This window comes from Branchiostoma belcheri, unplaced genomic scaffold (genome assembly GCF_001625305.1).
Source record: "Branchiostoma belcheri isolate BF01 breed outbred unplaced genomic scaffold, Haploidv18h27 scaffold2, whole genome shotgun sequence".
Lineage (NCBI taxonomy): Eukaryota > Metazoa > Chordata > Leptocardii > Amphioxiformes > Branchiostomatidae > Branchiostoma > Branchiostoma belcheri.
Window position 1 is genome coordinate 4,360,721 of NW_017803490.1, and position 27,825 is coordinate 4,388,545.

At 39.3% G+C, this 27,825-nt stretch overlaps 4 protein-coding genes and 1 long non-coding RNA gene across 5 annotated transcripts in view; 3 read left to right on the plus strand and 2 right to left on the minus strand.

The window, feature by feature from the left end:
• The window catches only part of LOC109468406, a 2,937-nt gene extending 2,792 nt beyond the window's left edge, over positions 1–145 (plus strand). The window contains exon 2 of the mRNA XM_019766657.1: positions 1–145. This exon is cut by the window's left edge and continues 164 nt beyond it. Within this exon, the coding sequence (XP_019622216.1) occupies positions 1–145 (145 nt within the window).
• A 1,904-nt stretch (positions 146–2,049) lies between these two features.
• LOC109468660 (tubulin delta chain-like) lies at positions 2,050–7,060 on the minus strand. The gene is made up of 7 exons (XM_019766983.1): positions 7,027–7,060; positions 5,889–6,232; positions 4,922–5,092; positions 4,096–4,365; positions 3,519–3,631; positions 2,810–3,038; positions 2,050–2,333 (listed from the first exon to the last, which is right to left on the minus strand). Exons 2-7 carry the CDS (start codon positions 6,106–6,108, stop codon positions 2,104–2,106), a joined length of 1,233 nt encoding a protein of 410 aa, XP_019622542.1. The 5' UTR covers positions 6,109–6,232; positions 7,027–7,060; the 3' UTR covers positions 2,050–2,103.
• Positions 7,061–7,273: 213 nt separating this feature from the next.
• Positions 7,274–12,540, plus strand: LOC109468596 (3-ketoacyl-CoA thiolase, mitochondrial-like). Its single transcript, XM_019766905.1, has 9 exons — positions 7,274–7,299; positions 7,898–8,064; positions 8,404–8,532; positions 8,789–8,905; positions 9,352–9,499; positions 9,887–10,062; positions 10,538–10,738; positions 11,115–11,269; positions 11,405–12,540. The coding sequence occupies exons 1-9, from the start codon at positions 7,284–7,286 to the stop codon at positions 11,484–11,486; spliced, it is 1,191 nt and encodes a 396-aa protein (XP_019622464.1). The 5' UTR covers positions 7,274–7,283; the 3' UTR covers positions 11,487–12,540.
• A 366-nt stretch (positions 12,541–12,906) lies between these two features.
• On the plus strand, positions 12,907–16,445 carry LOC109468635 (signal peptidase complex catalytic subunit SEC11A). Its single transcript, XM_019766952.1, has 6 exons — positions 12,907–13,034; positions 13,861–13,970; positions 14,567–14,716; positions 15,153–15,272; positions 15,581–15,638; positions 15,972–16,445. The coding sequence occupies exons 1-6, from the start codon at positions 12,984–12,986 to the stop codon at positions 16,020–16,022; spliced, it is 540 nt and encodes a 179-aa protein (XP_019622511.1). The 5' UTR covers positions 12,907–12,983; the 3' UTR covers positions 16,023–16,445.
• A 2,244-nt stretch (positions 16,446–18,689) lies between these two features.
• LOC109468674 lies at positions 18,690–20,180 on the minus strand. The gene is made up of 3 exons (XR_002140138.1): positions 20,073–20,180; positions 19,709–19,766; positions 18,690–18,900 (listed from the first exon to the last, which is right to left on the minus strand). It is a non-coding gene; the product is annotated as an uncharacterized LOC109468674 (long non-coding RNA).
• Positions 20,181–27,825: the final 7,645 nt, after the last annotated feature.

The window sequence follows — 27,825 nt, forward strand, 5'->3', positions numbered from 1 at the left end:
CGACGTGCGCTGCCGCGGCCCGGGCTTCCTGTGGCAGGTGCACCGGCCGCGGCAGATGCAGATAACTAGAACCACCATGATGATGATGATGAGGGAGAGACACCAGCCGACTAGCACCAACATGTGGATGTCTAGAGCTCTGTAAGATCGGGGAAAATAAAGGAGATGAATCAAAGAGATAAGATAAAGGAAGAAGACACACCAGACCACTTGCACCAACACGTGGATGTTTAGAGCTCTACAAGATCAAGGGAAATAAAGGAGATAATAAAAGTAAAGCGATAAAGGAAGAAAAATTTGGTTACAAAAATAGTTAATTGCATGGGAGATGAGTGAAAAATCATGTTGTTCTTGTCGTTTGTTCTTTGATACCTAAAATGAACGATTGGCCACCTTGACGTGCACATGTAGATCATCTAGCATTTATATACTGTACGCTGAAAAATATTCACATTACAGCTGAAGTGAAAAACGTATAGGGAATGCATATTGGGGTAGTGATAATATTTGTGATATTGCTTTACAAAACACGTCGCACTTTCAGATTTCTGCAAGAATTATATAATAATTGGTATATTATCTATTAGAAAATAACACCTAGTCTCTTCTCTCGATGTTAGTGCTCTTTTAAGCCCCTGATTATTGTGAACTGAATTTCCTAAAATGTTACCGAAACTGAAATGATCGGCAGATAAAATACATGTGTATCTAACAATGAAGCAAAGTTTTGCACGTACTTGAGGTTCATGTAGACATAACCGTTGACGTGCCCGGCGGCCGTTGCGTTGGATGACGGCAGGCAGCACTCCACCTTGTCCCCGACCAGACAGCAGTGCGTCCTGCGGGGGTCCTCACCGTACCGGGGACAGAAGCTGCCGCGGTGGGTCACCCAGCAGATCTTAGCCAGCTCAGGGCTCAGCGGCATGCTCGGTCTAGAAAAAAAGCTCAAGTGTCAAGTTTCAATCCGGTGTAATGATGATTTATGGTAAAAAATTCAAAGCATCCAAAATCGTATTTTAGGGGAAAATGGCTTGAATTATGTGTATTTTAGGGCAAAATGTATAGAATTTCACGCATTACATTACATTATTCGTAACCACATGTACAAATTATTGTACGATCGCAAATTAAACTGAGCTCATTCTTGGGATATTCATGCATGTATCCTGCAGAATTCAGCTTATAACATATCGTAATGTGACGAAAAGGCTGTCTTTAGATCACCGTAAGCAGTTGATAAATCCTACAATTTTAAAATTGTATACAACCTACGACAGCGCATGGTAAGGTCAGTGAAGATATACTTCAACATGTCTCCACTTAAACTGTAATACACAAATTTTAATCTCACAAATCTACAGAACACTCCAAAGCTAACATGCAAACGTTTCATATGATAGTTCTCAAAATACTTTTCTCACCTTACAATTCTTGTGATGTACGCAGCGAAAATGGCTGAACTGTATGTGTTTTCCTTGTTAGATCCCCCGTCCAACACCACAGTGCTTGTTTTCAGACTGACCGTCTAGATCTAGATCTACATCTCCTCAAACAAATCCTCCTTGCACGTCGAGGCTTCGCAAAGTGCAAAAGTTTTCATTGATTTTGTGTGGGAGTTCTAAACAGACGCAGAGGGCTTTAAGCCCTGCGGAGAGTTGTAATTAAAGTAGGCTAATTGGAAGTGTTATCTTCCAAAGCCTCTTCTATAGTCTCTTCAAAGACATGCCAGGGGTAGCATGCATCTTGGGTGGAAAATGGTTGGGTCTAGTACATGTATATATATATATATGGCTCAAATACAAAAGATAAAAGACAAACAGTCATGTTTGGGACTGCGTTCTTCACGCTACAGCAGCGACACCTAGCTGCAATGCAAAGTATTGCCATGAGAAAGGTGACAGATTAACTCTCTGGTTGTGTGCAAAGAAAGTACTTTCATATCACCAAATATGAGCCTTTTGTAATATGTGATATATTGCAGTATGCAAAACTTAAAAAAATATAATTCAGCATATTCTTCAAAACAAAAAAGCGTTTGATTACATCATTTTTATATTATTTACAGACACAAAATGTTTTCTACAGACTATAGTCATCATACTATCATCTAACAGCCTCTCTATAGTCTTCAACTATTTTCTCAACAGTGTCAAAAGCTGTGGTGAAGTCTTGTTCAGTGCAGCCATATTTCCAGTACCAGTGTAGGAAGGCCTTGGCATCATACTTCTGTCGTGCTTTGGTCAGCACATGTTCCAGGTACCTGGTGATGCCTGAGTTATTTGTGCACATGGTCAGTGACTTCTTCTCGGTATGACCCGCCAAGGAATCTTTACCTGAAGAAATAAACAAGTCATTTTCAATCAGGACTAACACAGAAACTGTACAAAGTTGGAGGGGCGAGATTTAGTCAGGCTTGAGGGTTGCTCAGGCGATCTTTGGCTTCCAGAATTCACCCACATCGACCTCTAATTCCTACTGTCTTCTGCTCAGATTCTGGAGCCTTCACATTAACCCTATTTCCTGTGTCTGACCTTTTGACCTCCAGTCATTCTGTCTATCAATCTTCGACTGCCCACCTGGCATCAACCTACCCAAGTATACACACAAACCCACAAGTCAGCATCCATAAGAATACTTCCTAATACTGTAAATCACAATTCTTGGGTTTTATATTCATGGTTTTCGCTGTCATCTGCACCTGCTGCCACTGCAAACATATAGTTCCGGAAACATGTACATTTTTCTAAGACCTCAAATTTTTCCTACCGCAAATTTAAAATGGTTTACAGTAAACATAACAACATCCTACCAGTCCAGAAGTCGACAGGGAAGGGGTTCCAGTCCACACAGTTACACCCTGCCCGAACCTTCCTCTCCACGCCAGGCCTGTACCTGCGGAAATCGTCCTTGCTATCCCCGCGTGCCACCACGACAGCGGACAGCGCCCGGTCCCGGTGGGAATGCTGTTTCTTGTACATCTGGATGGAGTGAGCGGCGATGGCGTCCCAGCCCAGTCTGCTACCCATGTGGTGACTCACCTGTGAGACCACATGACTTCAGTAAACATTGGTGTGAGACCACTTTTTTTCAAACAAAGATTTCAAGACTGAAGCAAACATTGGTAAGAGCTCAATTTCACTAAAACTTGGGCTTTTGTTGTATTTAAAAGTGTTTAGAAATATACTAGTAGCTATAGACATCAAGGAATGCAATATTGCACAGTTACGTCATATGATACAGATATAATTTTCTGACAAATGTTCAGAAAAGGCTAGAAAATCTGACTGCAAGGATTGCAAAGATGACAACAGATATCACAAGCAAAACTTCAATGGTGTATATCAGAAGTGCCACATTCCAACAACTATAAAGTCAGATTTTCAATAAATATCAATGAATACAAATTTAAAGAAATCTGAGGACTTATTCCAAGCACATGCACCTTGTGGTAGATTTTTTCCATAAAGACTAGTACTGTGAGTGACCAGAGTAACTCAGCAGTGCTGATGTGTGTTTACCTGTGCAAACTTGGTGGCCGGTATGGGACAGACAGACCTGAGCAGCTCCCATGGTTCCATACCCAGGGGGACTCCTGCTGGGGGGGTGATACTGTCTGTGGGCAGGAACAAACCTGCAGGGGACAAAAGACAAACAGTGTCAGGCTTAGACTCTAAAGCTAGGTTCTGGGTTCGAATCCCTGGCAGGATCAAATGTTTTGCCCTTGGGAAAAACACTGCACCTATTTTCTACTCAACATGAAGAGAAAATGAGTACTAGGGACGTCCTCTTGGATAAGATTGGTCATATGTTTACGGACAGCCACACCTCAGGCAGGTTAAAGATCCCAACACACTTATCGAAAAGACTTAGAGACTAGGGGTCCTTCCTGGTGTGAGTGGTTCAAACCTTACAGTCCAATCTTACACAGCTTAACTGTGCAAAACTGGTATGTTACGCCAAAGGGCAGTAATACCAGGTATACTACTACAGATTATTAACATATACAAAACTGGTGTGTTATGCCTAGAGGTAGTTTACTGGTTATTCAAAACAAACAAATAAATAAATAAAACAGACATATGGAAGAGCTCACACCTGCTAGACAGTCAGAAATGTACTGGTTCATCTCAGGTATGGAAATCTGTGACTTGCTGCTGCTGTGCTGATGCTGTAGCTGGTACAGCACGTCATCATTGTTGAACAGCAGGACAGCATCGGTGTACTGCTGTACCCAGGACAGACACAGCAGACAGTTGTAGTGCTGGAGGGGGCTCTCACCGCCAGCATGGGGGGCCACAGCCACGGACATGAGGTACGGGATGGGGAAGTGATCTTTTAGGTCCTCAATAACATGGGCTCCTAGTCCTGTGCAGAAGGAAAGATGACAAAGTACAAAAAATGTAGTATGGAACAACATTCAAAGACACAAACTGGACAACTTACCGAGATTTGTTCTGGATGTCTTGAGTGACATCTGTCACTCTTCAGCATTAAATAAAAATTTGTGCAAAATTGAATTGAATTTTGACCGTGAGCATAACAGCTAGTTCAGAAAAAAATTTATTTCAAGAAGCAAATTAAAACAGTACATTATCGTTGTGAGTACATACGTTTTTAAGTTTGACTGAATGAAATGAAAGCTCATCTGTGTTGGGTGAATCCAAGACAGAAACAAAGGCTCAAGCCAAGCACATGTAGCACATATCGTCAAGAAAGCAATGGTGAAACAAAAACTTGAAGAACAAGAACGGGAGAGTAGGGAGCAGAACTCAATGTTGTCCAACACTTTCAAAGCTATTGTAATGTTTGCTAACATTAACCTTCTCCCTGCCACCTTAAACCCCATGGCCAATACAAACTTGTTGTCAGAGGGCTACCTCAGCAGATTGAAGGTTAAATCTCAATACAGAAGATTTTGTACCTGATCCTGTCCCTCCACTGAGACTGTGCATGACAACAATCCCAGAGAAACAGTCGCACTGTTCCACCTCCCTCCTCACAGCCTCCACTGTCTGATCCAACAACACACAGCCTTCAGTCCTCCTCACACCATGGTAGCCGAGCGCCCAGTTTGTGCCACGTCCTCTTTTTCCTGAAACAACACAAAATGATAACCAGAAGTTTAAGGTAATATTTGCAAAGCAAATACACAATTTTTACCTTACAAACTAGTACCTGTCCTTGGTACTGAAACTGTATTCCCACTACCCACCATGCCCCTGTCCTTGGTACTGAAACTGTATTCCCACTACCCAACATGCCCCTGTCCTTGGTACTGAAACTGTATTCCCACTACCCAACATGCCCCTGTCCTTGGTACTGAAACTGTATTCCCACTACCCAACATGCCCCTGTCCTTGGTACTGAAACTGTATTCCCACTAACCAGCATGCCCCTGTCCTTGGTACTGAAACTGTATTCCCACTAACCAGCATGCCCCTGTCCTTGGTAATGAAACTGTATTCCCACTACCCAGCATGCCTCTGTCCTTGGGACTGAAACTGTATTTCCACTACCCAACATGCCCGTCCTTGGTACTGAAACTGTATTCCCACTAACCAGCATGCTTCTGTTCTTGATAATGAACATGTATTCTCTCCTCTGTTTATTCTTACACAAACACCTTCATATACATGGTGACCAGCCTCTCCAACTCTCTTAAGCCACTTGCTACATAATGTAACCCAACACCACAGGGTGTCTACTACAGTACTCAGTTACCATGGTGACAGATATCATTGACCTAATGTGTTTGGAGAAGAAGAAATGGAGTAAAAACAATGTTTTTTTTTTACACAAAGCAGCCCTACACTTGTGACTTACACAATTCTACATTTAGTAAGACACAAGAAGACACAAAAGTTATTACCGGTTTTATACACACTTACCTGAAATTAGATTGCCTTCTTCCAAGTTCTTTTTCTTCAGCGAGAGTCCCAGCCTACGCAGTACCTTGGGTTCACTGTCTACATGGACTGAAAGTAGCCTCTCGTTCGCATTGAAGAAGGGCATGCCCTCCTTAGTGTCCTTCAGTGGCAGGACTTGCGTCCAAAACTGTTGTCCTATTTGATTCCCACATTGACCAACTTGTACGAATACGGTTGCCATCTTAGCCACAGTTATTATCCAATGCCGCTATGTACATTTATGGAAAGATACAAATTTTAGCCAGTTTCAGTTGGCTTTTCTGTACTAATGGCTTATGTTTTAGTGCGTGGTTGGTCGCATAGTCCTGTAACACAAAAATATCAATAGTATATTACAGGGCTTGTACTCTTGTAGTAATGCCAAATGACACACAGTAATTGACAGTTTTCAGGGGCTACTCCCACAAACCTTTAAACCTTGATTGTAGCTAGTTGTGTATATTTTTTGTATATTGCCTCTATTATTCTTTTAGAATGACGTTTTGTTTTAGTCACTTTTGTTGGTTGTTTATTGAAGTTTTTTTTTTAACTGGGTGCACTGGTGACTTACCTAAGAAAGTTATATAAAGACGAAAAACAGAGAAAGCAAGGGATAGTGATAGTGACAAAAAATACAAATTGTAAACTTCAGACTTTGTTAAACTGTGGTCTCAGACTCTCAGTTTTCGCATCGCAACAACCGAAGTTATACATTTAGTATATACTCGGTTGTCACTAAGATTTTGCGCAGAGTTTGGTCATCATAGACAACAGTGGAAGAGGTAGATAAAAAATGTTGGAGGTACAACAAAAACAGAGTAACAAAATATTAGGGGATGACGATGACGAAACTTATGGCGGGAAAGCCTCTGAACATCTCATAGAGTTCCTCTGTCATCATTCCGTAAAAAATATGGGGGAGGGGGGCCGCAAGGGCTCCCTAGGATCCCTCTTGTTTCACGGTTCAGATAAGGAAAATGACGATACTCATTGAGTCTGAGGCGTAAAGGAAGATAGGTGGAGTATAGGAGGGGGTGTTAAGGTGGCAGGGATCACAAGAAAGAGGAGTTATGGATAGTAAAACGGGAAAGTCTGTATAGAACCAAAATAAAACACCTACACTTCAGCCATGATGGCTTCCCACTGGGATATACGACTATCCGATTAGGATAGAGGGGACAATTTTAAGTTAAAAATAGATAAATCTATCATTCTCGCTTATACTGTTAAATTAGCATTTAAGAACTATTTTAACACTGATAATATTGTAGTACTTGTCACAAAATCTCTCTTTAGTATATTTTAGAATTTCTCAAAAAACACAAACAAGTTTACACATCCCTACATGAACAACTCTTGGACTATCCTAAATCCAACATGGCGCTGAGTCGAGGTAAGTTTGTGTTTCCTCCTTTCCCGGCCCTGTATTACTTATTCTGAAGAAAACGTAACGACTTTTAGATCACAGATAATCAGATTGGTTTTTGGATTATAATAGTATCGTTTGATTTAAATGTTAGCGTCTAAAGAAGGTTCAAATCTCAGTTTTTCCTTACACGTCATAGAGGTCATCGCTCGAGCCAGTCGAGGTCATCATGAAAACTTATCTCAGATCTTTGACTTGTGACCTCTTAAGAACGAATCACCCTACTGTTGATCTACTTAAGAAGTCAATGTAAATATATGATAGTCTAGAAGTATGTTGTTCTCTAGTATTTCCTAGCAACACACTATTTTACCTGGATATATATATACCATTGGATTATGATATGATAAAATACGCACCAAGGCTTCAAGTCCAATACAAAGCACAGTTTTTCCGATGTTTTGTTTTCTACAGGGAGCACAATTATCATGTAGACAATAACAAAAAATCACCGCAAATCTAATGTTGAGAACCATATTTACCTCATGTATAACAGCAATTACTAGTTGAACGATCCCCAAAAGGCGTTCCCCCACTGACAGCGATCAATTTTCTCCTCACCCAGGAGTTTTCATCGTGGCCGCCAAGCGTACGCCCTTCGGCGCGTTTGGCGGGAAGCTGAAGGACCTGACGGCCACAGACCTGAGTGAGATCGCCTCGCGGGCTGCCCTGGCCGCGGGCAACGTGCCAGCCGAGGCCGTCAGTTCTGTGGTCGTGGGGAACTGTATCCAGGTATAGTGTTACAAAAGTTACAGATTTCTGTAGAAAGTTTAAAGCACATGGGTGGGGTAAGAATGATAGGCAGAATGACAGGCAGAATGACAGGAGGTCATAAGGTTAGACACTGGAAATGGGGCCCAAGAATCTGACCTGAAGCCAGTAAGAATTTCCAGAATTCGGGAAGCTAAATATTGAATGAGCAACCCTAGGCCTGCACAGTTTCTGTCCTAGTCCCAATTAGAATACGTCATACAATCTCCTTGGTTGTTCCAATAAATTCAAGAACTCAAAATACTGCCTGGTACTTAAAAAAATCTCTGATTTGCTATTGATATGTTCTTGATATCCCAGAGTTCCAAGGATGCAGCGTACATCTCCCGCCATGTTGGCCTGCGAGTGGGCGTCCCCGTGGCAGCCTCGGCTCTTACCATCAACCGTCTGTGTGGGTCTGGGTTCCAGGCTATGGTCAACGGAGCACAGGTAAAGATGAAAACATAATATAATTGTGTTTATGACTGCCATGGTAACTAGTGTTTGGTACATTATGTTGCAATTTTATAGCAGGAGGGATTTAGACTCCTCACCATATATATGAATATGTTTGAGTAAGAATTAACAGAGCAGACCATATGTGAAGGTAAACATTATGCAATTTGCTTTGCAAATGTTACCTTTCTAGTTATTTGATATCTCTCTATAGTGTTTTCAAACATGCTGTTTTCAACCTCTCCTATAGGACATTATCATGGGTGATGCAGAGATTGTTCTGACAGGAGGGTCAGAGAGTATGACACAGGCACCCTTCGTCCTGCGGAACGCTCGCTTCGGAACCAGACTGGGATTGGACCTCAACGTAAGAACATTTGATTCTTAATACTGTAACGGTATTCAACTTCTGTGTGAGGTAAAATTTTAACTAACTTGTTAACAGTTGTCAAAACCATGCTAAAATATACCTTTTAGACATCTTTTAATTGTGTCTCAGATTTCTTCAAGTTCAATTTTGATGTATTAGTTACCAACAATGCGTCACACTGTACATGTGTAGTTTGAACTGTGAACTGGCTTATTGTGAATGTCTTAAACTTTAAAATTTTCCTTCTATGCCAAATAAACACTGTAAGGTTAGACATTGTCTGAGCTGATCTCAATTATTTATAATTAGTAAGTTGTAACAGAACTGGATCAGAAGCAGCAGGACCACTAACCACTAGGCCATGTATGATACTAAGTGCTAGTAGAAAGCTTTATATTTGTTTTTGAAAGAACAGTAAACAAACAAACAAATTTGATTGTCAGCTTGAGGACACCCTGTGGACAGGCCTGACTGACCAGCACATTAACACTCCCATGGGCGTGACAGCGGAGAACCTGGGAGAGAAGTACGACATTTCCCGCGAGGACTGCGATAACTACGCCATCAGGACACAGTCCAGGTGGAAGGACGGTCAGTACGCAGTTATTATATTTCAGTCATACCAGTAAATACCATGGTATGGATGAACTATATTGTTTTCCCTAGTGTTTCTTCTCCATCTTCTCCTCCTCCTGCCATTTCTTTAAATGGATTCAATTTCTTTATTACGGAACCAAATGACCTGAAATATATTCTCTCCCTTTTCTTTAACACGAAATTAGATGCGTCAAAACATCTTTCACTTTTGCATTAAATTTTGTGCTTACAATATTCATGTACATGTACATTGTGCAATGTAATTTGTACATGTACTTTATTACGTTTATAATTTGCAAACTTTTAGAGAAAAATTAAGAAATTTGACAATCATACAATTTTTATTCAATTTTAATATATTATCTGTATATATCCCCACAGCACATGATAATGGCAGGTTTGCTGAAGAGTTAGTACCAGTGACAGTGAAAGGGAAGAAGGGGAAAGAAGAGTTTGCGGTAGACGAGCACCCAAGACCTCAGGCCAACATGGAGGCCATGGCCAAACTGCCGCCTGTGTTCAAGAAGAACGGAAGGGTCACGGCAGCCAATGCCTCGGTAAAAATCAGTCTGTCAATTTTTTTTTAAGGACAGTTACTCTTGATAAAATGAAACACAAAGAAAACTTTTGAATGATGCCAATGCCATTGCCTTGCTGAAAAAATATGGCCAATTTTATGGGAAAAAACAGGTAAAAATATGGGTTGATGAAACTGCAGTGGGGGTAGACAGTGTTTGGAACAGCCACTATCCATATTTGGCTATGTATGGCTGTTTCATGCACATGATGCCCCTTTTATGTGGTAAGCAGCATTTTCTCCTCTAATATACAATGTAAGTGAGGATAACACCTTTTCAAAAAAGAATGGTATTCTTCAGCTGTTGAAAATAAATATAAATGTACTAGGCAGTTTTTATTTCAATTTCAGCCACTACATTTGTTCAGGATAAAACTTTAACTTGGGGAGAGAAACTTTCTGTACAGTATTTGCCAGCAAATGCTAACTAGTTCTTTAACTACTGTTTCCTCCAGGGTGTATGTGATGGTGCTGCAGCCGTGGTGATTGCAGGAGAGGACGCTGTGAAGAAGTATAACCTGACTCCCCTGGCCCGGCTGGTCGGTTATCACTACTCCGGCTGTGAGCCGAGCATCATGGGTATTGGCCCCGTACCAGCCATAGAGGGACTGCTGCAGAAGACTGGGGCAAAACTGGCTGATGTAGACTTGGTGGAGGTAAGAATTTTTAGAGTTTTACTGAAAATTTGGTGGTAAAACTCTATAAAAGCTGTCAGAGAGTCTAAAATAAAGCCACAGTCACACATTTGCCAAAACACTTCACTATATACTGAAATCTGAGAACAAATAGATCAAATAAGTGTGGCGTTTTAACTTTTTAAAAATGAAGGAAACTACATGAAATGATTTGTCACAAATTACAATATACTTTAGCCATTTTTATACATTTATAATGCCCAACCCAATTATTGACCAAAACTTTTCCATAACTGTAAAACTGTAAGTAACTTTAGAAAAACCAGTAGCTACAGTGTACTGTAAATTTTTGAGTTTTTTCTATTTTCAATGCAATTTTGCATGATTGTTGTTTTAGGTGAACGAGGCCTTTGCTGCTCAGTACTTGGCTGTAGAGAAGGCTGCAGGGTTGGACCCAGAGAAAACCAACGTGAACGGCGGCGCGATCGCTCTCGGACATCCGCTGGCCGCATCGGGCGCCAGGATCACCGGTCATCTGGTGCACGAGCTCAGGTACTAGGTTTTCAATAACTTATTAACCAATCAATCAATCATTATTGATATTAACCAATCAATCAATGAATCAATTATTATTGATCAATCAAATTTTCTTTACATCATCGTTTTTCTCCGTTTTTCTCTATGTAGGCGGAGAGGTGCGAAGCAAGCCATTGGTTCAGCCTGTATTGGAGGAGGCCAGGGCATTGCAGTGCTGCTGGAGAGTGTGTGAACATCATGCTGTGACACATCAATACACAATACTGCCTAAAAATCACAAAATATACACATAAAACACTGTCTTGAACTAAATAGAACACTGAATGGTATATGGATTCTTTTTACTAGTAAGTCAGTGGCCTATGTAACATCACCATCTAAACCAGAAACACATCTAAATACTAGTAATAGGTTTTAGAGGTACATGTACAGCCATGCAGGCGACAAATTTTGAAAGCATATGAATGGTCAATTTGAGTGATGATATTGTTCATTTGTGTTACACCAAGCTACATTGTACTTCTTCACCTTTTTTTAGTGCTAAGAAGATATCTATATCATATCAAATTGCTGTCCTGAGCAGTAACAACAGTAGTGACAGTAACAAGTGAAATGTAGGGAAACCTGACAAAAGTAAACTCTACATCTAGAGTGTAAACAGTTGCAGTGGATTTGTCTACATTGTGAGATTGACAACTTTGTAGTGAGGCTGCTTGTGTCATGTTGAAATTCAATATTTGAAGTGTAAGCTACTGAATGTGACAACTATTTACCAACTATTTATTTCTCTGCATCAACATTCTGTAGCAATGCCATACATGTATCTGTTCCATTGTACTGTATACAAACTAGAACCTGTGTAGAAATGTAGCCTGGTATATAATATCTTTGAAGGTCTTGCCAATTTAAAACCATTCCATTGAAAAAAATCCATGGCTCCATTAATGCAAGCAGTTTTTGCTCTAGTTCTATCACATTGTCCTCATAATCATATAATCATACCTTTGTCTTTGACTGTCATGGTTTGATTATAAAGCCTAAGCCCAAACTCTCAGTATATTTTGTCTTCCATGCTTAAATTGTTGAATAATAGAACCAACTTTACAAAGTCGAAGTCTAGTGACTTGCACACTTTATATGTGTTACTCTCAATGCTGCAGTTTGATGATGACTTTACCTAGTACATTGTACATGACTGTACAGTGTTATGATGCGGAAAATGGATTACTGCTCTTACTGATGGCTTATTGATATGCAAATATATGTGCTTCATTAAATCTACAAAAGCAGGACTTAATGTGTGTTTATGATTTAGTGATCTCCGTGGTGATGTTAGGTGGAATATCTGACTGTGGGGTTGGTGATAGAAAATGTTACCAACTTCCACCCCTGTATCTGCTTGGTTTGGGTTGCATTGAGGAAACCTGCCCTGGACTACAACATCTGCTTGGAGATTGAAAACTCTGAACTACTATTGTCTAGAAGTTGGTTGATTATGCACAATATCTAAAGTAGGTGGTGAAATGACACTTGTTGATGACAAACTTGTAGTAAGCACCCCTCAGTAGAAAATGGAACAGACCAGCCTACAATAACCGGAAATCGCGGCATCACGCGAGAGTTGGTCCTTGAAACGAGACTTGGGTAGCGTGTCGTGTACTTCCGGTTCCACCAGGGAGGCGATTTTCCTTTTTCTTGGAAGAAGCGAGCTCCCTCAAACCACCCCAAGATGATGGATTTCGGCTTCTTGGACGATGTGCGCCGGATGAACAAACGGCAGGTCAGAAACAGTCCCTGTGGTTGCGTCTAAACTGAATGATTGGGTCAAATTTTCCATCCTACAGTGGTCGGCGTAAGAGTCCATATGGTTCCATGCGCCCCCCACCCCATGCTGAACCCAAATTAAATTTTCTCTCAGTAAAATACGATAAAGACAGTCTAACTTGTTTCACGGATTTGTCTGTGCTTAACTGCACGATACAGACTGTGTATGTTAGAGTTATCTACTTTTGAGAAAGCATATTGCGTATTTATAGCAGTCACTGTGTTCTATGCTAGGCTTTGCTGGGATATATCTGGACAAAAAAAATTATATCGCAGAGACATAACACGGAAATACTTCTTCAATGTATACCAAATGGTGCACGTGTCTGTAGTGGATGTCTGTGTTGTTGATTCCTTCCTACAAAGGTCTTACTCTTAGTGCAGCATGTAGATAACTCAAAAGTTTCTCTTCTTTAGTACTGTTCACTTCGACAAACATGAAATGAAAATTATTAAATTATGGCAACAAGGTCATAATAATAACTAGAAATTGATATTGCATATTGTTGCATCTTGAATTCAGTTGAGGTCTTATATTAATATTCATACTTCCATAACTTAAGGTAATACAACAAATACAAATGTAGTTACCAGCTGACATAAATGGATCGTTGTCATGCTTTCTGCATAAATTTCAGTGCTGGACCTGATTCTGTGGAATATGTATGTTCCTTTGCACAAAAGTAAGTGTAGATTGCCATTGAATATTGTTACATGAACTAGTATATGTACAGCCAGAATCATAATTCACAGTGTATTCATCTGTATTCTCTTCTCCCCAGCTGTACTACCAGGTGCTGAACTTTGCCATGATCGTGTCGTCTGCACTCATGATCTGGAAAGGTCTGATGGTGGTGACAGGAAGCGAGAGTCCGATTGTGGTCGTTCTCAGGTACAGAATCATTAGAGTAGAACTCCAAATAGATTACTTAGACTACTTATAATTATTTGAGCTAATGCAAGCTTTCATTGAACTTTCTTTTGAACACATTTTTCAGTTTTGACATGTTCCCTTTCAGTAGCCTCTAGCTTCAGAAGTTGCTAAAAAGAGTAGAAATTGGCCAAATAGTCAGGTAACATGCTGTACATTTAGTGGGCTAACTCCCTTGGTATGTTACCTTCAATTCTTCGATTCTTTATTATTATATCAACATTGCAGACATACATAAATGTTGCCTGAATGACATTGATACACATGCATTTACAATGTTAAAATAAACACATACCAGGAACATTACATTGCTTACATAACATACATAAGTGTAGTGTATCTGTCTGTTTACCCACTTTTTTTTTTCTTTTCAGCCACTTCAGAAGCCTAGACTGTATCATTATGTTGACAATCAGCACATATGTATTTGGTCTTCATTTTTAACCCTTAGCAGCAATTTGGCAACCATTTCTGAATCGGCAACAAGGAGCAAAAGAAGGTTAAAGTTGTCGGTAAGTTCAGATTTATTTGACATGAATTTTTTTACACCCCTCCAGTGGCAGTATGGAACCAGCCTTCCACAGAGGAGACCTGCTGTTCCTCACTAACTACCAGGAAGATCCCATTCGCGTGGGGGAGATCGTAGTCTTCAAAGTGGAGGGACGGGACATTCCAATTGTACACAGGGTCATCAAGCTGCATGAAAAGTGAGATTACAAGTTAAAATTTTCTTTGAATTTCTTCAGTTAATTTTTAAAGAAAACCAGACAAGTCTACATTAAAATGTAATTTTTTGTTTTTATTCATTATTGTGAAGTTCTCCCAGATTCTGTGCATATTCAACTGTCACTATTTTCCAGCCTTCAGTTGACTAGTTAGACCTTCAATTTGACCTCACTTACTCCCAGCCTGCGGGAAGACCATTTTGACCTCCAATTTGACCTTCCTGCCAGTCTGCACATACACTATTTCCCTCCTCATCTCTCATGCTTGTACTGTATTCAAATAACTGTAGACACAAGCAAAGAAACACCTAAAACAAAACCCCTGTACATGAAAGAAACGAAAATGTTTTGTACATTTTAGTTCAGTATAATCATTTCTTGAATTGTACATGATATCTTGTCTGTTGCATGATTCCAGGGAAGATGGCACGGTGAAGTTCCTGACAAAAGGAGATAACAACTCTGTGGATGACCGGGGCCTGTACGCTCCAGGACAGCTCTGGCTCCACAGGAAAGATGTAGTGGGGAGAGCTAGGGGGTGAGTACAGCAGTCTACTGAAACAAACACTCACTGTGTAGGGCTACAGACCACTGGCATGGTTTAGTAAAGCAAGCACTTCAAACTTACTATTAGCATTACCAGTGCCATAACTTGTATTGAATCCAATAGACAGAGAAATATGAATGTTACAACTCCATTACCTTTAAATCTATAGACTGGTCAATAAAGTTACCTTTTGTCAATTCTAATTATACATTGCTTGATGTATTAATAGTTTTGTAAGAGTATGTGTAACTAGTGAATGTTTTTTTCAGTACTCATGTATTTTATCTTGTTTTCTCCAGGTTTGTGCCTTATGTTGGGATAGTGACCATCTTAATGAATGATTATCCAAAATTCAAGGTGAGAAATAATTTGTCATCAGCCTGGTTACAACGTGTACTATCTCAGTGGATGTATATGTCCTGTCAATGTATTATTTGTGCACCAAGTATTTTGAATCATTTTATTTTTTCTGACTTTTGAATACAGTGTTGAACTAAATTTTTCCCTCTCAGTGTAATGATTAATGAAACAGTGCATGGTGAAAAGAATTCAATGGTTTATGGTGTTTTTTGTATCAGTTATTTTTACAAATTATCAATCATTTGCTATGTCAATGCATTGCATTTTTGCTAAATATTTCAGTCTCAACTTTGTGACTTTTTTTAACGTGATGTTCGCTCTGTTTTCCAGTATGCCATCCTAGCCTGTTTAGGTGCATTTGTACTCATACACCGAGAATAACACATGGAGTAGAGTCGGCTGGAAGCATTCCCTAACAAGTGTTAACAAGTGCAGTAAGAGGATACCAAACTTTGTACAGCCATTACATCAGGTGTCATGAAAACAGCATGGTTCAGACATGAACTGTCATGAAAAGTGGCCAATATTTTCATAATTGGCATGGAAAATTCTGAATGTTGTCCATAGCCTAGTTTACAATACCATACTTGTGTTTCGATTACAAAAACGTTTTGAGACTGAAGTATATATAAAGTTTAAAAAAGGTCTATAAAGGTATGACATGGAAAGTTATGAAAGTTGTAATTTCATGGCACAGATATGAAATTCCATGTAGGTTCCAGATGAAAAAAGTTTTTCCACAACGTACTTGTACAGTCAGTGATTTGATTGTTCCTTGTATGTAGCTTAATATTTTCTGATGGTGAAAAAAAGGTGGTAATACAAAATTGAAGGAAAAAATTAAATGTCATTTTCAGTAAATTTTCACTACAATGAGAATGATTGCTTGGTATTTTTTGCAGTACTTTGTTTCCAAGACAGTTTAAAATGGAGGTCATTTAGTAAAATCTTGCTTTACTCAATGTGCATTATAGTACACAATGCAGAGAATATCAGTAGTTACTATGGATACATACAGGATGGCCAATCAGAATCAATTCTGCATTGACCAATGAGAAAATTCCTGTCTTCACTGCCACAACCAATCACAGGCAACGTTACAATCTGATATTTAACTTTATGTCATACTTGTAGCAACAGGAACAATGTTGGAGTATTAGTATATACATCACATATACAGTGTTGTTCTGAAACAATTGCACAAAGAAACACAAAATAGTTGTGGTCAGAAATAGTACTAGTATAATCAGAAATAGAAAGTTTAATTTCTTGTCTCAACTTGAAAAATTACACCAAAAATGTTGGGAAATATCTGGATTGTTGTAGTGTTAATGTAATGTCACCACAAAGCATTAAATGTTGTAACAACAGTAACTGTTAGAAAAGTCATGTTTCATTATATATATTCACAATCAACATTGTTTTGTATGCAATTTGGTCATTCTATGAAGAGCATTATGAAATATCTAAGAGCAGTTGTTAGATTTTTTTTAATATGAGGCATAAGATACACATAATCTTTGAAGGAAAATCATATAATTCTTTATGTTTCATCGTTTAAACCGTTGTAAGCCTGGTTCTTAACTCAATTTTGGTATAATTTCTGTACAGCCCACCCAATATAATTCGCACCACACAAAGTTCCTTTTAACAAAATCTCACATAGAATTTATTAGAAAAACAACACACATCACATATTAATTGTTATGATATAATCCATCTACATGTACTTGAAATATATGAAAAATTATGGAAGATTGTAGAGCTATTTTCAAGAGATGGGTAACGTATGGATGTTTTTTTTTTGTGGTAAGCATTGTGCAAATACAGGATGTACATAAAGTTCAGTGATGTAGTAAGGCCTCTGTCAGTTTATCCTATGGATGATACAACTTTTTCCCTTTCAAGAATGCAAACAATTATGACTCAATGTTTGCCTTCAAATAACAAAATATGGGAGAGTATTGTTACACCATGACTTCTGACAACTGTTATTATTACAAGGTATGTTACGATTGTGTTATGAAGAAGATTTAGATGCAAAACGTTTGAAATAATTTTTCAACATGGGAATTCAGTATATCATCCTTAGAATGAACTGAATCTACGATTAAGTTCTATCTACATCTGTTAAAAATTTATCTGCAATGTGCCAATGTCAAAAGAGAAATCTTAATATTTGACAATTGTTATGATTCAGATGTTGAGTACATATTCAAGTGGTCTTTTGTGGTAGAAGTGAAAAGTACAAATAAATGTTTCCATGGCAAATTAGGATTCAGTGTCATTGCTACTGAAGTACATGTAGTATGCTGTGAGCTCAATATATAGCAAATTGGCCATAGAAGAGAGACCAGAGAACATTAATTAACTAAGACGTGTCACATTTGAAATTGAATTAAAGTTTAACATTACTGAGCAGATATTGCTCCCTTGGAAAAAAAAAGAATTCTGAGATCTCATACCTCCATGGCGTGATGTTGACTGTGTCCTTATTCACCATGGTCTCTTCAAGTCTTTCTTTATCGTGCAAGGGAAACAACACCGGGTATCATCAGTCAAGGAGGTCATGTAACGAAAAACCCCATGAAAACAGCGAGCAATTCCAGACCCCCCTCTGGGACAGACTGAACTAATGATGCATACCTAAACCCAATTTTAGGTTCAGGTCCGGATTCAAGTCCAGAGTTTTAGGTTCAGTTCCGGACTTGTAAGTCCGGACCTAAACCCATGGCATATAGTGATATACAAAATTGCATGTTGGCAACCTTGCAGTGTTGTCTGGGTGAAACTTTGGCCACAGACTAGCATGGAGGCCGGTACTTGACGATGCCCGATGGCAATGTTTTCTTCATTTTGCAGCAAAGATTTTACAATCTACGGAAGGTTTTAGGTGGTTTGGAAAGAAAAGGGGTATGTGAAATGGTCTTTTATGGTAATAAGTCCAGACTCAGTTCTTGACTTTTAGTTTTTTTTGGACTTGAACCTAAACATTCTTACAAGTTCGGATCCAAGTCCAGTGAACCGGTATGCATCACTAGACTGAACCCAACCATATCCATTACAACCTGCCCTTAAGGTCATACCAAAGGGCCATGCAGACATACCAAAAACAATACAATCATGGGGGTACTTAAAAAGTTGGCTTTCCAACAGCTGCTCAAATATAAGCAAACAGGTCCACTGGAAGCCGGTGCTTGAACTTTCCATAGATCATCGCCACCATAGCATAGATGATTACCGCTGCACGGGCAAAGACCTGAAAAGGAATAGGTGCTGGTGACAATTATTGATTTAAGGGACATTATGTGCCATTTATGTACCAAAAATGAAATATTTCATCTATAGACATATTCGTGTAATTATAATTTACTTCGAAATCCACTTTTCAACATATTTTTGCAATCATCTCACATTTCTGACATTTATGACTGGCGCTAAAACAGCCCATTCTAGATCTAGGTGCACTCAATTTTTGGTGCCACCACAAACTATAGTAAAAAGAATGTACACTCGTAAGACGCCATGTTTTGGTACCTCCACTTTCTGTATGGTATTTATTTAGCCTCTACCAGGCACCGCGGATCGCTGGAAAAATAGTAGAAATTGGCCGAAATAAAGGGATAGTATACCAGAGAAGATCCAGGGCCATAGAAGATCCAATTTGCAACCCACGTGGCTTCTATGGCCCTGGATCTTCCCTGTATACTATCCCTTTATTTCGGCCAATTTCTACTATTTTTCCAGCGATCCGCGGTGCCTGGTAGAGGCTAGTATTTATTTACAATGGAGTAGAGTTGATTCCACCTACTTAGTAAAGAAATGACCCAAAATGTACTTTTTGTGTCGTTCTAATGTTACATAATGCACCATTCCATCAATGAAACGAAATGTCGAAATGTTACAAGGTTCTATGTCTATGATTTAAAGCTCAGGTAAGCCATTGAAAATTATACTAGAAGAGACCAATACAGACAACGGAAGAATATTTATATTAAAGAATCCTATTTCTGTCGTTTGCTTTCTGGTGTGTGGAAAAAGAAAGAGAAACAGAAATGTATATTCACCAAATGTGGAATGTCTGCATTGAGAAGGATATGAGGGAACCCAAGGAATGGAACACTCCTGTTGTAGGCAATGCAAACAAGATTATATGTTAGCATGAAAGTTCATCTGAGTTGGCATAATGAGAAATAAACTGTTCTCCAACTATTAGGATTTGTTATGCATATTAATCTGAAAAGCTAGGGTGCACGCAGAAGGTACAAATTTCAATCACCAACAAAGAATTGCCTTTTGATATGAATTTACGATTACATTTGTTAGTACGTACGCATGTTTATATACATGTACTATATACATTTACTTAGTGGGAATTATTATTTGATATGGAGGTAAATCTATTTAATATGGAGGTAAATCTATAATTACATGATCATCTTGCCGACAATGAGCTCCTTCCCAACATATGCTGGTCCGAGGACTGCTTTCCCTTCTGCGAGCCGGTTGTCAACTTGCGTCAGGTAAACTGGATCCCCTTCGAAACTAATCATAATCATGTCTTAACGATGATTGCATAACAAAAGGGTAGTACATAAATAGTATTCCATAAGCACTCTATGTGTTTGCTAACTCAATTGTCTCAAAACAAATGTGAATAAAATCATATGATATAGGATAAATACTTGAAACATTTCATTGATAGGCTAGAAACTATAATTAAATAATTTTAACCATAAATAAGTAATTAGTTTTCATTAAAAAGTGGTTCTTGAAGCTGAACTAACCCTCATCTGATTGAAGCCTAGCTTGATCTAAACGGACCTCATATCATATATGCCTGTTTTATAGAAACATAGCTATTTGGGTGACTGTTTTGATCGTTTATGTATTGTTTCATCAATATCAATCTATGCGACATGTTAAAGCTAATGATCATAACCATATCCTACGTCACGCAAGGCTAGCAGCTGTCAAATTCATGTAACGACAAACACCTGAGAAAGCAGTAAGCGCAAACAAAAACCATATCTCCATTCTTTTAATAGTGGGGGTAAAAAAAAATACATACAACAGGGCATAGCACGTACTTCTTATAGTCTGGGTGCTCCTCGACAACCCTGCGCAATCGCAGCTTGTACTCGTTGTCTCCCAATTCCGGGAGCATGACCCCGACGACATCACCCTCTTTGATCGGGTCGTCCGGATAGTTGGTCATGAACAGCAATTCGCCGCCATTGATGGTTGGAGACATAGAGCCATACCTGGATATTCCCATGATGTACATTACGATGGTGTACATTGTGTATCAGAAGTAGTACATAAAAATCAAATTCAAACTTTTTACATGACATGGAGATGTAATAACTACACGTACAACATGTAAACCCAAGGCAAGGGAGTGTTGTCTGGGACTCTCTCTCTCTCTCTCTCTGTAGGTTTGTCTGTCAGACTGTAATCTCAGGAATATCGATATCGATCATTAGGTCAATGTCGTTGAATCATGATCACTAAAAGGACAGATGGGTACCTGTTGTTAACTGCCAGCAAAGGGTATTCGCAAGATGTCACCTTTCGCAACACATAGCAGACCAGGACGGCTATGATCGTAGCGAACAGGTGGTTGATGCACCTTTTCATGAACGTCTCCCCTTGTTCCTGTACAAAAAGATGGGAGAGACGAGTTTTTGTTGTTGACTACAAATGACTTTTGATAACTTTTGAGAAGTTCCAAACCTACTGGAAGTACGGTGCCGACTCATTAATGCTGCTGTAGTAGTCACGTATACGTATAACCGCAAATTCGCAATAACAGCTTTGTAAAGTGTTGCCTATTATGTACAGTTTCAGCTTCTTCTCGCTTCCGAAGACACAACGTTGTAGGTGTAAATACATATGTAAGATTACAATATATCTACATGTAGTTGCATGAGGAATACAAATTTTTCTTTGTTATCTAAATATCTAAAACTAGGGAACATATCTTGTATACAATTACAGAGGATAAACCTGCTTTCCCCTCTGGTCTCTCAATTACAGAGGATATTTCTCTCGTTGTTATACAATGTCAGAATGTCTAATTATAAGATGATAAAACTATGCAGTTCCGTAGATTCGAAAGCTATATGGGTATATCGGGTGTCGATAAAACTCTTACCTGCGCATGCTGTGCGTTTGGAACATCTCCGTTAGCAGGAACGAGACCTAAAACCGGATGGCCCCGAGGCGGAGGTCTGTTGACAGGGGCGGGGTGAGCTAGAGCACGGTCCCCCGGTTCGTAGATAGGAACAGCCGGCGGCATAGTCCGTTCTCACTCAGTAGATGGTCCTTTATTAATTCTAAACGTAATCAAAAGACTGTGTGAAGAAACAATCGACTTTGTAACATAAATATAAACATCTGGTTGTTTAATACTGTTTAAACGGTCTCTTGAATTAACCATTCTGACTCGAAGTTATCCACGGATGGAACAATACATACAAATTAAAAAGAAATTAAGGCTTAATATGTAATAAAATGTGCATATCTAGTAATGTCTTACATGCCCGTAGCCGCTATGGCATGTACTCTCATGTGACTTTTCTTTGTTTTACGTTACGGTGAACAATGAGGGACGTCATCTTCGAAATCGAAGGACCGCCTTAAGCAAGCAGTAAGCAACGTTACGGTTTGCAAGGATACATACCATAGACTGGCATACAGCCCTACTTTGTGCAAAAGCAACCGTTTGCAAGCTTTGCGCTAGAGGATAGACGTCAACAAAAACACCCTTATAACCGGGGACCTTATAAAAGAGGAACTCTGGTGTCAGGTATCAAGTTCTTGCATGACAAAGAGCGGCCAACAACATTTCATGGGGCACCATGAAGTCAACAAAGCAGGTCTGGAGTATTTCAAACGTCCATGTCACAGACGTCGTGCAATCGCCGTAAAATCGCAAAAATGTGTTCTTGGGTTAGTCGTGCAAGTGCGTTGTAGAATTCAGCTGTCTTATGTGTGGTCTTACTCTTATTTTAAACCAGGCTTGTCGGTGGTTGGTTCTGTTGTAACAGCCCTGATCTACCGTGGCCGACAGGTACAAAATTTTACACCGCAACTTTTGGTGTTTTACACCGCAACTTTTGGTGTTTTACACTGCAACTTTGGGTGTTTTACACTGCAATTTTTTCTGTGTTTTACACTGCAACTTTTGCTGTGTTTTACACTGCAACTTTTGCTGTGTTTTACACTGCAACTTTTGGTGTTTTACACTGCAACTTTTAGTGTTTTACACTGCAACTTTTGCTGTGTTTTATACTGCAACTTTTGCTGTGTGGAAAACTTACACCCCTCCCCTTTTATAATGGACGGTCCCCCTGTCAGGTCAAAGGTGACAAAGATGGCGGCGGCAAGTCACAAGCTGACGTCTAGGGACATTAAAATGAAGAGAACGAACTATGTCCATACCCAATAATAATGAACTAACCTGCAGAAAATTTATGTCATTGCTGTTGATGTCTGGAGCTGGATATCTGACGTCCTTGATAAATTTGTTGTGACGCATGGCAGCAAAAAGCAACATAATTTGTAATCACTGGACCTGGTCGAAACATTTTTAAATTTATCCCGGTCTATAGGCCAAAGCTAGAAAAACCTTTAGAAAAAAACTAACGTCACAACGTAGCCAAGCTTTTCCTCTAAAAAACTTATGCACGAAAAGGATAACTCAGTCGACGTAGTTTGCATGCCATCGTTGTCACCTTTGACCTGACAGGGGGACCGTCCATTATAAAAGGGGAGGGGTGTAAGTTTTCCACACAGCAAAAGTTGCAGTGTAAAACACAGCAAAAGTTGCAGTGTAAAACACAGCAAAAGTTGCAGTGTAAAACACCAAAAGTTGCAGTGTAAAACACAACAAAAGTTGCAGTGTAAAACACAGCAAAAGTTGCAGTGTAAAACACCCAAAGTTGCAGTGTAAAACACCCAAAGTTGCAGTGTAAAACACCAAAAGTTGCAGTGTAAAACACCAAAAGTTGCGGTGTAAAACACCAAAAGTTGCGGTGTAAAATTTTGTTCTTGTCGGCCACGGTACTGATCCGTCTGTCTCCCTGACTACGCTGTCACAGCCTGCCTGAACGGCGTCAAAATCGTACGGCGATCTACGTACGGTGAAGCGAAGGTGACCAAGCCGTTACGGAAACAACAAATGTTGAGTAAAAATACCGTCATTCAACGAGCTTTGAACTTCTTAATGTCATTGCAGATCAGAACCAGACTTCAAAAGGAAGGCTGAGACACACAAAAAAGTCAAGAGGGTTCGCCGTATCAAACGAGGTCACTAAATTTGAAAGTAACAAATGTTTTTGCAATGTTCTTACCGTGCAGAAGTTTTTAGTCCAGCACTACACCAACTGGGTTCTTTCTGTGCGTAAAGGAAAAGGATTTAAGACAGGCGATTAGAATTTGCATGCGTCACCGAAACTGAGATAACAAGTAGTTCCTCAAACTGTGGAACTATCCCGGATATTCCACTTCATAAAGGGGGTAGTCACATGTTTACCATTTACAGTGTTTTTATCAATAAAGTTGATTTACAAGTTCATGCTACCGGCAGTGTTGCTTAAAATCATAAGTCAAAATTGTAATTTTGTGTCTTTATTTATAAATCCCAGTGCAGTTAGCCGCCCTCCTCTTTACATGGAATGTTCCACACGGCCTTATAGCCAACCACAAAGTACTACGTATTTACAAACTAGGCATGTGGTGACATGGCGCCAAAGTAAAAGGAATTCAAAGCACGAAAATATTTCTGCTCTTTATCTTTCTCGAGTGAAACTTGGCTAAGATTACATAATGTTTCAATACATATATTCACAATCAACATTGTTTTATATGCAATTTGGTCATTGTATGATGAGTATTATGATGACATATGATGAGTTCTTCTAAATACGAGGCGTAAGATACATATATAAATGAAGGTAACACAATTTCTGAAGGAAAATGACATAATAACTTTTATTAATATTTAATTCTAATTGTAACTCTGATGTATAACTAACGTTTAGTATACATGTCGTTTCTGTACAGTCCACACAATATAATCTGAATCACACAAAATTCAGTTTAACAAAAGTCACACATAGAATTTATTAGAAAAGGTACACACATCACAAATTTATTGTATAATCCATCTACATGTACTATAAAAGTATGGAAGTAAGTTAGGCAAACCATCTTATCAATCAATGTTGAAACACTTTTAATTTATATGGATGTCCACAGAACCAACAAAAATCAAGTGCAGCTAACCATATAGTAGCTATAGCAATGTACGCTATATTTAGAAGCTGGTGCACTTATAAGGACAAAGGTTGTTATAATGGAATCGATCCATTCTCTGTTTCGTTAACTGACTTTACTTCCATCTTGAACATAGAACAAAATATATCATACATGAGCGCAAAAAAATGCGGAGATATTCTTTGTTTTATAGATTGTAATTAACATATTGTGTCTTCTGTAAATTTTATGTACATCAATGTGAGTTCGAAATAAAAACAACGACGCTTGGGATCGTGGAAAGGAAAAAAAAATTAGGCAAGCCAGGCAAACAGGGGAAGAGACGTAGCGCAAATAGCAAATGCGCCCATGAAGGCAAAAAACACGCCGTCTTCAATCAGTAGCATATATACAGCTACGGTCGCTCCAACCACAATTACGGCCAGATAGAAGCAGGCAAATGCCAATGCTAGGTACTTGATGAGAACCTGTAAAAGATACCAAGTAAAAAGATGGAAGATATCAATAGCTACATAGCGCTAGAATAAAATATTTCATTTGACATTGACTTCTTTAAATTCTCTCACCACACAGAAATACAAACTATTTTTCAATCTGAGGCGCCGGGTTAAAATGTTGTACAGTTTATACAATATGAAGTAACATATAAGATATAACATATAAGTACGCAGCAGAATTTGGAGGGCCACATATTTCTGAAATAATAGGACCGCGTTAAAATGGTAAGGCCACGTATATCTTAAATTTGTAGGAAGGAAATTGTTCGCTCACCAGAAGTGGATAGTCCGAGTGGATCAGAAGGCTGAGGATCCCAAGGAGTGGGATATTCCTGTTACAATCAGCGAAAATAACATTAAGAATATGACTTTGGTCTTAGCTTGAACAAAACTATTCTAGCTCCTGAGTCCTAAGTAACATCCTCTCCGCAACTTTTAACCAGGCTATGATTTTATCATCACACCTGATCCTGTTCTATCAACGTATCTTTTGTGTAAAATCAAAGCACAGGATTCCTGACGATTTGGTCCATACGTCATTAGGGTCTGCCAGTTTGTACATTTTGGGTCGTACCTTTGAATGTGAAATTACGAAATTACTACAGCTTTGCCATATAGACTTCGCTAACTTTCATAAATCGGAAAAAGATGTCCTTTTCAATGTGTATTCATCATCAAAAATAGACTGTCCGTTACAATGTATACGTAGCCGTCAAAATAAAAAGATTACAATTTAACATATTTGATTTCAAATAAAGGAGGATAAACTTGCATAAACAGAAACTTACATGTTCATCTTGCTGAGAATGTCCTTCCTCGTAACCCATAGGGGATACAGTGGACCAGGGTCGGCTGTATCACTCAGTGGGAACATGTTGTCAACGTTGTCCCCTCTTGTCAGGTACATTAGGTTGTTTTCATCGCTAGGGATAATAGAAGTACAAGATGGTCTTTTAGGAAACAGATTTGGAATGAATGTAGGTATTCTGTACAACCTTGCTTCCAGTCAAAAACGCTTGACATGATATAGTTTTAGCTTCATGACATGATGAAGCTAAAATTTCTATGAAAGTAATTGGGTTTGAGTTATGTTTATATAGAAAGCTTTCGACTAAATTGAATTCGGATTCCTTTGAATTATAATTATCCGTAACAGCACTAAAAGGCCGCAGAGAACGTCTTAAAGTATGCGTACTCTTCCTTCATTTCCACGACCCTGCGTATCCATGGCACTTTTTGCCCTGGAAGCTTGATCGAGACGATATCACCTACTCCGACAGGGTCGTCCGGGAAGTTAGTCATGAACAGCATGTCGCCACTACTCAGTGTTGGAGCCATAGAGCCATACCTAATGATAACAAGAAATCAGAGATTTAAGACTTCAGATATGCATTTGCAATTCTTTGCTTCCTGAATTCCCCCATGTCGACCATTAATTACTGCTGGCTCCTGGCCATATTCTGAGACCTTCATGTGTACTAGCACAGTGTTGTCTTTCGATCTCCTGCCATTCTGCCTTCCAACCTTCCTCACCCCCGTGCTGTCAACCTACGGAAAACCTTACCTTAGACCTTAGTTCCTCCTGTGCCAATGGCACATCGGGCTACGGAAAAACAAGTACATAAATCCAGATCTTATTTTCAATTATCCAACTAACAACACTTCCGTAGTAGTGAACGCATGGGCGCTAGCTGTCATTGTAAATGGACACACACACACACACACACACACACACACACACACACACACACACACACACACACACACACACACACACATATATATATATATATATATATATATATATATATATATATATATACATGTATATGCTCATTAATATCAGACCGGCAGTTACCTGCTTCCATATGTCAAGAGAGGATGTTCACAATTTGTCATCAGTTGCAGCAGGAGCCAGAGGCACCGAAAGTTCACGAAGAACTGTAAATGCTCAACACACTTCCATAAGTCATCAAGGGTCAACGGCCGCGCCCTTTGCTGTTCCTTTGTGACAAAAAATTGTTAATTCTTTACTTTGAATACCATCAAACAGACGTAAAATAAGAGAAAACCTACTACTTAATGTACGGACAACATCAAGATTTCAATCACCATTATCATCTGAGGGTTTTACCTTGCCTTTACATGTAGGTACTGTCTAAGATTTATAAAAAATCAATCAGCTGTCTTTTAAAAATATTTAGATAACAAAGCTATTGTAATATACCTGCTCAGCCGGAACCTGGTCAGCAAGGGCAACAGCTCCAGGGTCGGCGGGAGCCGCGTCTCCGTTGGCCGGGACAGGGACGGCGGGAGCCGCCTCTCCGTTGGCCGGGACAGGGACGGCGGGAGCCGCCTCTCCGTTAGCCGGGACAGGGACGGCGGGAGCCGCCTCTCCGTTAGCC